Here is a 12,683-nt window from a genome sequence, read left to right as displayed (position 1 = left end):
CATAAAAAATAAAGGAAAATATATGAAAATTATAAAATATGAAAAATATGTATGTTTATATAAGGAAATATACATGTATGTATATACATAAAAATAAAAAGTATGAAAATATATATATATATGATTTAAAGTTATTAAATATAAAAGTTTGTGTAAGCATATATATATATACACGAATATGTATATAAAATTTATATAAAACATATAAGTATGTATGTATATTCAGGAAAATGTAATTAGATATATATATATATATATATATATATATATAGATATATATATATATAATATAAAATATATAAAATATAAGTATGTAAGTATATATTAAATAAGTTATAAAAAAATATACGTGTACATATATAAATATTATGAAAATGTAAGTATATATATATATATATAGATATAAATATAAAAGAATTGATAATAAATGAAAAATGTATTAAAATGAAATCAAATTAAAAAAACGCAAAAGGGACTAAGTTGAAATAAAAAAAATTAAAGATCCAAATTTAAAAAGAGAAAAAACGAATCGGGGCCCAAATGTGACACACGTAAAAATGAAGGGACCAAAATGGAAATATTCCCGCCCTCCAAAATACTGCGTTTCAAAGTGGACTAGATTGTAAATAAAAATAAATTATAGGGCGAAATTAAAAAATGAAAAGAACTTGATCACAAAATTATTTAAAATCGGAAGGGCTAAATGCGAAATTATCCCTTCCTCTCGAAAACACGCGGATCTTGGCCTGGAGCGGGTCGGGCGGATCGGGTCAAATCCAAAACGACGCCGTTTTGGTGCCTGGGCTTGGGGCTCAAAACGGCGTCGTTTTGAACCGCTATAAAAGCTAATTTTTTTGTTAAAAAAAAAATTCTGTCCATTCTTTTTTTAAAAGTTTGTGAGAGCTTTCTCTGCTCTCTCTCACTCTCTGATCTCCGGTGGAATTCCGACCGGTCGCCACCGCGCAGTCCGCCGTGTACGGTGGCCGGAAAATTCGAAAGGTAATTTTTATTTAATATTTTTATTTTTATAATTTCATTGATTAAGTTGATGTATGTTTAACTCACGATATCAAATTGATCATTATAACAAATTATTTCAATATTATTTTAAATTACAATATTTTAAATAAATAAATTTAGAGTTATTCAAATTGTTACAATAATAAAATAAAATAAAAAGAAATAAAATTCACTTAGATAAATATACATATCATTAAAGATATATGCTATTATACATAAAAGGAAGTCCTAAGACCTTCCTTCTTTTAACACATGTGAATGGTCTTTCTTTTTAATATAACAGTTAATTTTCAATTTTAATCTTTCTATTATTTTAAATTATATAAAATATTAAATTTTAATTTCGATCCGTATATTACTTTATGACTTCACATGGTCTTTTTTTTAAATAATAGTTAATTTTCAATTCTAATCCTTCTATTATATTAGATTATATAAAATGGTCAAATTTTAATTTATTGCATTTAAATTTAACGTTCAATCTTTGTACTCTCTTTTTGACAGAATTTAATACATCAATATTTATTATATTATTAGTTAATCTAAATACTTTGCTGTAATTAAAATATTTACGTAAATTTTAAAAATTATTAAAACCATTGAAATTCTCTAAGCCTTCTTTGACACGAGTCATAAAATTTTTTCTTTTCTTTTTACCTTATTAACATAATTATTAAATTTCAATCCTGATTCCTTTATTGTTTTAGATTATATACAAAATGTTGAATTTCAATTTCGATCTCTAAACTACACGCAATTTTAAACTTTTATATTTGACATAAATTGACACCTCAACACGTATAATGTCGTTAGATAATCTATGTACTTTATTTAGATTAAAATGTTTACATGAATTTTATGAATTTTTATCACTATTGAAATTTTTATTAAATTAAATTGATTCATTGCAATGTTATTTTCTTATTACATGGTTATCAAGTGAATTATATATATATATTTTAAAATAAAATATCACTATAACGAATTTAACAAAAAATTTAACCATAACAATTGGACCTAAATTTTCAATTTTGATTAAAGATATTTGTTTCATTATGATTAAGTTTTTTCTTTAATACATTATTAAATTCTTCGTTTGGTTGTTCAATAAATCTTTTTTGTTATTTTTAAATTCTTTTAAATATTTATAATTATTCTATGCGGCACATATAACTGAGCATTTATTCTAAGTAATTCAATTATTTTTCAAAATATATTTATAATTTAATTGATAGGAGTATAAAACATTTAAGGCTAATTTTTGAGTATATGCTAAAAAGAAAAAAGAAAATTTGAGAAATTGTGCTAATTTAATCCTTGTTTTTAGAGAGAGAAAGGAAAATGCACCTTATAAAGTGCATTTTTATTGTGGTGTCAGTGAAAACGCATCCTAAAGGGCGCACTTTTAGTCACGTTAGTTGAAAACGCGTCTTACTAGACACGTTTTCACTAAAATTTAACAAATCAACTCTTTTAGTCATATAGTTAAATGTTAGTGGTATTGTCCTTAAGTCTCGGGTTCAATTCCCTCCTACTCACATTTATATTTTTTATTTTATGTTGTTTTTAAGCTTTTTTTTAATTTTTAATTAATATTTTTAACACATTAGCTCTAGATGGTTAAATAATTGTGATTTCATTCTTGAGTCTTAAGTTTGATTCCTTTTATAAGCATTTTAATATGTATTTTTATTTCATGTTGTTTAAAGTTTTATTATTATTTTTAATTAATGTTTATAGTTAATAAATATATTATTTTCAAGTTTTTATTTTTAATTCATCTCTCTTTTATTTATAAAATCAAGTAGTAAATATATAATTATTTTTTCAAAATTAACTAATTCTTTAGATATATTTTTATTTATATATAATATTTATTTTCTCCACCTATATTGTGGGTTATGTTGATTTCTAATATTATAAAATCAAATAATTATTTCAAATACACTTACAAAAACATATAATATGTCAATTTACTACACTCATGATATAGATTGGAAGATAAATATTACACATATAAAATGATATTTACTAAAAGAAATTATATTTGAAATATTTATTTTATTTTATAAATAAAAAGTTTTAATTAAAATATGAATTAAAATTAAAAGCTTGAAAATAATATATTTATTAATTATAAACTTGAAACAGCATGAAATAGAAATACATATTATAAAATGCTTATAAAAGAATTGAACTTAAGACTTAAGAATGAAATTATAATTATCTAACCGTCCGACCAAAAAAGCTAATGTGTGAAAAACATTAATTTAAAAAAAACTTAAAACAACATGAAATAAAAATACAAATGTGAGTAGATGAAGAATCGAACCTAAAACTCAAGAACAAAATCACTAACGTTTAATCAACTAATCAAAAATCTAATTTACCAATTTTCAATAAAACACATATTATAGAAGGTGCTTTTAATTGATGTGACTAAAAGTGCGTATTGAAAGACACGTTTTCCTTCCTCTATCCAAAAACAACATAAATTGATAAATTTTAAATAAATAAAAACAACACAGTTTCTCAAATTTTCCTTTTTTTGTCAACATATGCAGATAAATTAGCCAAACATTTAATTATAAAACAATAAATCATGAACTTGAAGGGAGGAAGGATATCTTACTAGTTTATATAATTAGAATACTTCTTTTGCCATTTGTAGACGTGTCATGCATACAATATAGGACTTCTACAGTATCAAATTTATCCTGATTTTAATTATGTTATAGATTATAAATTTGGTTAAATTCCATTTTGGTCCTTCTGTTATACCTAAACTTGAAATTTATTTTTATATTTTAATTTCTAATATAATTTGATTCTTTGCTTTTTATTAGTTACTTCATAATTAATATAGTTAAATTTTCGAATAAAATGTTACTTGACTTCTAATTTCTTTTGGGTTTGTTTTGCCTTTTTTTAATTATAAAATAATGGTCAAATTTCAGTTTTGGCCCATCTACTATGGGTTTTTTAAAAAATCCACTTTGACATTTTCAATATTATTTTTTGTTACATGATTATTAAGTGATTTTTTTTAATTTTAAAATGACATACCGTGAATTTATAAAAAAAATTTAATGATGATAACAATCAAATCTGAAAGACTAAATTCCTAAAAGTAAAAATAGAGGAATTAAATTCTAAAGGTATAAAATGTATAGAAAAACTTTTAAATTTTTACTCTATCTCCCAATGTTGCACACAAATAAATTAAGATTTTAATAATTTGTAGTAGAATTGGATTGGATCAATTTATTTAAAAAATTGATAATTGGATTCGTGAATAACTCTTTCAATGTTTGCAAAGAAAGTGATGAAATATAGTCCTAGAAACCACCCTAACCCAAATGAAGTGTTAGATTAGATTTCCATTTTTAATTCAAACTGTTTCTAAGAAAAAGGAAGAATTGTATTAAATATCCTCCATTGACATGACTCACTACTGACCCTACCCTCTCATCTTTTCATACTATCAACCACTAAATACATCATGCATGCATAAAACAAAAATTAAGTAAACAAAACACATCATGCCTGTATGTTTTGTAACTAAAATTAAGCGAATCATTTTGAGTGGTAAAAGAGTGGGTAATCTGCAGAAAGTGGGAACTTAACATTATCTACTCTTGATTTTAATATTATTGTTATAATGGTTGGTCAGCTAATGTTATCCCATTGCTTACTTCATGCACGTTTGACCCTTTTATATTAACTTTGGACTAATCTTTGCCTAAAACCAAAAACAGTGGACCAATCTTGTCCTGCCTGCTAAACTGTGTGCCTTCACATACTATTTCTTCTTCTCTTCTTTGTTCATATGTTTATTGATTCTTTAAGCTTTTTGATGCTTTAATGCGTTTTATTTTACATCTGGTATTTATGTTATTGCTGTTTTGATGCATAAATTCATTGAAAGAACAGTTGTTTTTAATAAATTTTTATCTGATGTTTCAACTTTGTTTAACAGGTATAAATATGGAAAACAATTTCCATACCCTTCCATCTCTTGTTTCATGGTAGTAATTGAATTATTATATATCAGGTTTTAAAAGAGGATTGAAGGCATTTTAAGGGATCCATTTGCTGTCGTGTTTCAATATGGGAAGGGAAATTGATAATGATGATGATGTTGAATTTGGGAGTTATCATCACCACCATCCTGGTTGCATGGGGGCCATATTTGATTATCATCATTGGTATAATGTCAAAAAGATGTTCCCATACAGAAAGTACAACAGGGGAAGACATGTCAGATGTAAGCAAAATATCAGGCTTGTCTCATCTTTTGATACTACATCAATATTTTCCTTTTGCAATTTCATCTTAGCATGTTAACACATAAATCAATTTCTTACCATCAAAATCACATATAATTCATACTTAAATTATGTAGTCAAAGATTTATAGGGACTGCCATACGACCCTTTTGGCTTTTTATATTGGCTCATAAGCAAGAAGACTTCATGCGAAGCACTCATGTTTAGTGCATACCTCATATTCGATACTGTCACTTGAGTCCGAGCGAAAATTCTCTTCTGAAGCTGCAAAATGATTGGTTTCTATGGTTTAATTTAGGCTATTTCGATTGCAGGCTGTGCAAATCCACGAACTATTTCCATGGAACGTGAAGTCATTGAAACCCAAGGATTGTTACATGCTGAGGTTGACCACTTCCAAGTAAGTTTACATTATAGTTTTTGTTTTATCATGCAATGAAACATCAATGGAGTTACCTGATTTTACAGGTTCCACAGCAAACAAGAAAAACAAGTCTATCCATCAACAAAGGCTCAAATAAAACCTCCACAAAGGCGTTTTCAGCAAGACCAGAGTTACTGCAAATGTATTCAACCCATCATTTGGAACATTCAGGTTTCGGTTTTGGTTGGATTAATCCAATTATTCTCATCAATATGAGAACTGACACCTCTGGTATGAGCTCGACTTCGTCTCCAGCAGAAGGGAAAACGTCTGATTCACCACGAACTCGATATCTGCAGTTTAGTACACTCGAGCATAAGCAGAAGGAAGTTTGGTCATTCAGAAAAGGAGAAAAAAAACAAGTTGCTGGTACTCAATCATCCCAGGGATCTGATTCTCAAAAGCGGAACCGTTTCATTATGAATCGACTCAAGGATTTTAAGCAGAGAATTAAGCAGGCCATCAAGGAAAGCAAAAAGGGTACTAACCACACCATTCAAGCTTCTATAAATGAAGATGGTACTGATCTTGATATCAACAATGGTGGACTCAATAGGATGAGCAGAACGAAGTTGATAAACGAGTCATTAGATCGATACACGGAATCTTTCAAGCATGGTGCACATAATAGACCAAAATCAATCAGTATTGGTGAAGGTATAGATAAGTTTGAACTAGTGGAAGTTGTTATAGAAGCTGAATTGCAGGAGAACATGAGAGAAATAAATAACCATGATAATTTTAGTTCAACTTGTTTATCAATGGAAACAAATGATGAAAACATTGCTAAACCATGTGACTTAGCAATGGAGGAAACCAGTCCTCACCAAGAACAAGAGCGTGTTTGTGAAGACAATCCAAGCAGAGAACAAGAGGTTGATTTATGTTACAATTACGTTAGAGATATTCTGGAGCTATCAGGTTTGCTACAAAACCAATGCCTCCATCCATGGTACTCACCACACCAACCATTGAACCCTTTGCTGTTCAAGCAACTGGAGACATTGCTGCACCCTGAACTTAAACATTGCTCCATTGATGATCACCAGCTTGTTTTTGATCTAGTTAATGAGGCACTCGTGGGGATGAGTGAAAAAGCATGTGTTCATAAATTCCCCAAGCCCTTTAACCGTGGCATTGGTTTAATGTTTAAAGGAAACGCTGTTCTTCTTCAAGAGGTGTGGAGATACGTCAGTGGGAACATGGGGTTTCAACAGGAACATGATGGGTCGTTGGATGATATTGTGGGTCGAGATATGGAGAAAGATGCTTGGATGTTCCTTCAAGGTGAAGATGACTTTGTGGCACTTGAGCTTCAAGAGTTGGTTTTCGATGGGCTTTTAGATGAACTTCTTTGTGACTGATTGAGGAGAATATGAATTCGAGCTCCTCTTAGCTTCTAATATATATATAAGCTTTGTTTATAGATATTTTCTTACACTTTTCTTTCTCTGTTATATATAAGTGTGGCTTGTTGACGAAATCCATGTTCATGAGTAGGACAGAGTGAAAATCGAATATGGACTATAATACGGGGACGTATGTTGCAATTAACAAAAGAAAATACTAGAAAAAGGAGAAGGAAAAAGACGAGGAAGAGGGGGAAATAAAAAAAATTGTTAGGTATATTATGATTTTTAAAACCATGTAAGTTAAAAATAATTAATATTAACAATTTACGTTATTTATGTTATTCATATTTATAGCTTCCTTTTCATTTCAGGGTGCCATCATTATCTAGCAAACTATGTAATTTATATATCACATAATAAATTTTTGGTCCTCCAACTTAAAAAAAAAAAAGTCATTTCAGTCCTCCATTTAAATTTTCACCTCTTTAGTCGTTAACATTGCATTTTTTGTCAAATCACCCTAAAATAGATGAAAAAGTTAAATTTTGTTAACTTTGCTACATGGCATACACATGGATTACCACGTATATGACATATTAATATTTAATTTTTTGAAATTTTAAAATAAATTTTATAATTTTTGAATTTTTAAAATTTTTAAAATTTTTAAAATTTAAAATAAAAAACTAGTTAAATGCTGACATAAGTTAACGTGTATGCCACATAATCAAAATTAAAAAAACGTTAACTTTTCCGTCTATTTTGAGGTGATTAGTTTAGGAGCTAAAAAGATAAAAGATTTAAATGAATGACTAAAATAATTTTTTGTAAAATTAAAGGGACAAATAAATCGTTATGCCTTTATATATTAATAAATTGTAATTTATGTTTACATAAGAAAAAATGTATGGTAAAATGAGTAATAGTAAACATGCAATATATTTTCACAAAATAAAACTTAATTTTAAGAAAGAATTGATTAAACAATTCTTTTCAGAATGGGTAAGCTTAAATAAATCTTTAATAATTTTGGGTTGATTATGTGTAATTATTTTATCAAGAAAATGTTTTTTTTAAAAAAAGGACTCAAGAAATGAGAAAAACAAATAAATATAACATTTATACCATTTATATTTTCAATCAATTTGTATAATGGATGTATCTGCCTTTTAATTTACACCATTAGTCCTCTGTATTTCACATATCTCACAATTTAATTTAATTAATTATTACTATTTCTAAATTTCATCTAATTTTTACATTTATTTTAAAACTAATACGAAATGTTATAATATTTGAATTAAAAGTGTATGAGAATAATTGTGAAATTTAAATATATTAAAAATGTATTAAATATTAATATTAAAAAGTTTTATTAAATCTTAGTATTTTAACATATAATTATTTAAAAATAAAATATCATTTTACATTCAATTGATTTTAATTTCAACAAGTTTAGACCTTAAATGCATTAAACTAATGTAAAATGTACATTTTCCTAAAAATATGTATACACATTTGTCCAATTTATTTCCCAATTATAAATGAATAATATTGTCCATAATTTTAAATTTTTATAGAGTGTCATATTTAATTATTTTATTAAATATAACTTTATATTACATAATGTTATTAATGATAAAAATCCTCTTTTTTATTTTTATATCAAAATAATATTCTTAAAATGTTGTTAAATTATTATAGGATGTTTATTTGATTTTATATGAAAATAAATACGATTTTGTAAAACTATAATAATATAATACACTAAATACCTTCATATTATAATTAATTTAAAATTTAAATTATATACACTATCAATATGTGCACCAGAGGGAATGCAAACTAGTTTCTCAATTATTTTATGCCTTTATTTTTTTTAAGTAAAAAGATATTTATCGAATGAATTGTTGAGATTCTATTTCTACAATAGCAGAAAGTGAAATCTTATTGATAAAAAAGTCAAGATAAATTGTAGTTTTAGATTTTTCACTTAATTTAAAAATTATTAATTTTGTAATTACATAAAAATAATTTCACAATTTTATTTTTATAATAAAAATATTATTATTTTCCATAAATCTATTTTATAATTTTAATAAATATTTAAATAAATAATTTATTATTTAAGATAAAAAAACACTTATATGTAAAAAAAATAAGAAAATGCAAAAAAATCAATTAAGCCCAAATATTAAATTCACACCCAATTAAGTCCCTGTCATTAACCAAAAAAAATCAATTAAGTTCCTGATTTTCATCATTGACCATGTTGACTGTTAAAATAAATTGACAGAATAATCAGATGGTGACACGTGGCAACTTGTGGTTTACTATAATATTTTCCCATAAAAATATTAAAATAAAAAATTATATAAACTTGAAAAATTATAAAATATAAAAACTTATCAATATTATTAAAATATATATTTTTATAAAATTAATAAAGTATATTTAAAATTTTATTAAAAACATATAAAAATCTTAAAATATTATAAAAAGTAAAAACCATAAATATTAAAATCTTATAAAAGTAGAAAAGTATACAAAATATTAAAATAAAAAATAATTATTAAAAATATTAAAATTGATATAAAAATATATAAAAAATCATGAAAACTTATAAATTTTATAAAATCATAAAATACATGATTCACACATATAGTTCTCACACATATTAAATCACATATTATATAACATGTGGGTTTGCATACTATGTCATTCAATAGAACGTGAGGGTTCGCATTCTATGTCATATTATATAACATGGGGTTCACATACTATGTCATACTATATAACATGAGGGTTGGGTTCGCATACTATATCATACTACATAACATGAGGGTTCGCCTAACAGTTCTTATAGGGTTTGCGGGTTTATTTATCATACTATAAATTTTTGTGGATGAAGAAATCGACAATCTATTGGGAGGAGAGGGACGAATTTGAAAACCTTGAAATCCTTGATTGAATAAAGTAGTTTTGACAATGAAAAATAAGAGAGAATTCTTGAGAGTTTTTCTTGATTTTTTTTCTAAATAAGAGATCTAGGTTTTGAAAAGATTGACTATTTATAAAACTTTCTTTCCCTATTTGAAATAGGTTTAAGTATTCATTTAGAATTAGGATTGATTTAAATTAAAAAAAAGTTTTTGGTGCAGGTTAGTTTGAAAATTCAATACTTATGAATAAATATTACATTTTAGGGGTCGATGACCTTGATACATAGTTTGTCCCTTATACTTATTCAATTGTACCTAATTGGTATCTGAATATTTTTAGGCTTTGTTAGTAACTAAACTTGTGGTTTAAGTATTCATTTAGAATTAGGATTGATTTAAATTAAAAAAATAATTTTTGGTCTAGGTTAGTTTGAAAATTCAATACTTATGAGGTAAAAATAAAAAAATAAAAAATTTTAACTTAAATGTGCACAAAAAAAATTGAATTTGAGACTTAAGGGAATGTTAAGTCTTAACTATTGAACCAAGACTCATTTTTATCATAAATCTTGAAGAAAATGTTTTTGAGAGTTATGGCCAAGCATCAAGGGAATTTAAAAAAATCAACAAAGGTGTGATTAAGAGAGTTTAAACCTAGAACCTTTAGCTTGCTTAACATCTTGCCAATAAGCCTACTGGGCTATTCTTATTAATTTTTTACCAACATAAATTTTTAAGGCAATTTAAGTTCACTTACCCTTTTTTTTATGCATTAAAAATCTAAATTTTACCCTTATTTCTTCTAGTCATAATTTTGGGATATGACATTATTAGATTCTTTTTATATATTTATAATATTATAATTTTTTATTGTCTAAAAGTACATAGTTAGTACTTAAACATTTTTTTTTGGACCTAGTTGGTATCTAAATTTATATTCTTTCACCTAAGTTGATACCTCTACACTCACATCGTTAGTTTGTGATGGCATCGCACTGATAGCCAATTTGATGGTGACATATCGTAGTTTCTCAGTATGCTAAATGACGAGCATAGATTAAAAACTAAAAAATCTTTTAAAAAGAACAAATTAATAAAAATATATTTTTTTCACATTAGAATGAACTTGGACAAATGGTTGTCTGGGTACATCTGAATTTAGACACCCATATGTCTAGATTCATTCTAGATTTATTTTCAGTAAATTTATATAATTTTAGTTTTTATACAATATCAATTTTAAGTTATTATTATTTTCAATATATAAAATAAAATTTATAAAAATATAAAATAAAAATAAATAAAAATTATAAAAGCGTTTAATATTACAATATATAAATTAATAAAAAAATTAAAAAATTTATAAACTTATAAAAGTATATATAAATATATAAAATAACTAAAAGCACTTCTACAATAAATCTTGTTAAATGGTTGTTTAGATGCATTTTAATCTAGACAATCATTTATCTAGGATTATTTTTATATAAATTTTTTATATTTTTATTAATTTATATATATATTAATTTCAAAATAATAATACAAATAACTTGATATTTTGTAAAAAATTAAAAATATATATATAAACTTACTGAAAATACATCTAGAATGAATATAGACAAATGGATGTCCAAATTCAAATATATTTGGACAATCACCAGACTATCCCGAGGATCTGAGGATCGGGTTTGGAATGAGGTAATCGTAATTTGAAATTTGTAATAAAAATTTTAAAAATTAAATTTTGAAAACTTAAAAAATTGGAGAAACTTTGAAACTTTGGAGAAACGAGTTTTGATTTCTGCAATGGGTATTTCGAGTCCTGTTTTCATTCTGAATCTGATAGCCTTTTATAGAGGGCTATTATCTCTTTACATCATTTGAACTGGGAAATTTTCCCTTTCATCATTACATTTGAGACTTTGATTAAAACTTTTCAGAGAATATATTCTCTGATTACAAAAATACAAATTACAGAGAATATTTACTATTCATGCATCTTTTCTTGCAGGGGAATATTTACTGTTTTCATTAGAGAATATTTCCTGTTCACTCATCTTTTCTTGCATCATTTTTTCTTGGTCCTGGTGCTGGTCACTGAAATGGTATCATCTGCAAGATCCACCGTCTTGATTGAGGATGCTGAAGATTTTTCATCTTCGGATTTAGAATCCAATGAGCTGAGCATTTCAACCATGAGTTTTTTGTATTCCTTTTTGGTCTTGGCTTGAACTAACATCGCACTAGCTGTCTACTTTGCTTGAAGGAATTTTGCTGTGGTTTGATCCGGGGCTGCGGACTTACATAATCTTGGATTCTTGTTGAAAAAATTATCCAAATATTTTGAATCATATTTTTCATTATTAAATTTGTCCCACCATTTAGTCCTATAGTTCCGAACTAGTAATGGATTTCCGATATATTGATCTTGCTCATAAGAATAATTCCATGAAACAATCCAAGAAATGCACAATCCCACCATTCTTGGAACCAGTTTGGGAATTTGAATTGGATGCCGTATTTGAAATATATGAGCCAAGAATGTCTCATGTGTTGGTTGTTCATTAAGAAGGCATTGTACCATGCCATTTGGTAATCCCAATATGTAAAATATGGGTACTGGTCTATTTTGGTGGTAAATTTGGCTGGGAATTTC

The 12,683-nt window shown here is 26.0% G+C and overlaps 1 protein-coding gene across 7 annotated transcripts; it reads left to right on the top strand.

Annotated features, from left to right (window-relative positions):
* The first annotated feature begins 983 nt into the window (after window positions 1-983).
* Window positions 984-7,216, top strand: LOC105788828 (protein TRM32). 7 transcript variants are annotated; one of them, XM_052627536.1, is made up of 4 exons: window positions 984-999; window positions 5,075-5,287; window positions 5,624-5,709; window positions 5,778-7,216. In XM_052627536.1, the coding sequence occupies exons 2-4, from the start codon at window positions 5,131-5,133 to the stop codon at window positions 7,095-7,097; spliced, it is 1,563 nt and encodes a 520-aa protein (XP_052483496.1). In that variant the 5' UTR covers window positions 984-999; window positions 5,075-5,130; the 3' UTR covers window positions 7,098-7,216. The 7 variants fall into 7 exon arrangements, with proteins under 7 accessions (XP_052483496.1, XP_012471339.1, XP_012471338.1 ...); XM_012615885.2 differs by lacking the exon at window positions 984-999 and adding an exon at window positions 4,746-4,807; XM_012615884.2 differs by lacking the exon at window positions 984-999 and adding an exon at window positions 4,787-4,905 and having other exon boundaries at window positions 5,000-5,287.
* The last annotated feature ends 5,467 nt before the right edge of the window (window positions 7,217-12,683 follow it).

This window comes from Gossypium raimondii, chromosome 2, assembly GCF_025698545.1.
Source record: "Gossypium raimondii isolate GPD5lz chromosome 2, ASM2569854v1, whole genome shotgun sequence".
Taxonomy (NCBI): Eukaryota; Viridiplantae; Streptophyta; class Magnoliopsida; order Malvales; family Malvaceae; genus Gossypium; species Gossypium raimondii.
This window is presented reverse-complemented; position numbering and strand designations above follow the sequence as displayed.

Coding starts and splice junctions, on each gene's coding strand:
- LOC105788828 (XM_052627536.1), top strand. CDS start 5,131: ATGGGAAGGGAAATTGATAATGATGATGATGTTGAATTTGGGAGTTAT. Junction 5,288..5,623: donor CAGGGGAAGACATGTCAGAT/GTAAGCAAAATA, acceptor TTTCGATTGCAG/GCTGTGCAAATCCACGAACT. Junction 5,710..5,777: donor CTGAGGTTGACCACTTCCAA/GTAAGTTTACAT, acceptor CTGATTTTACAG/GTTCCACAGCAAACAAGAAA.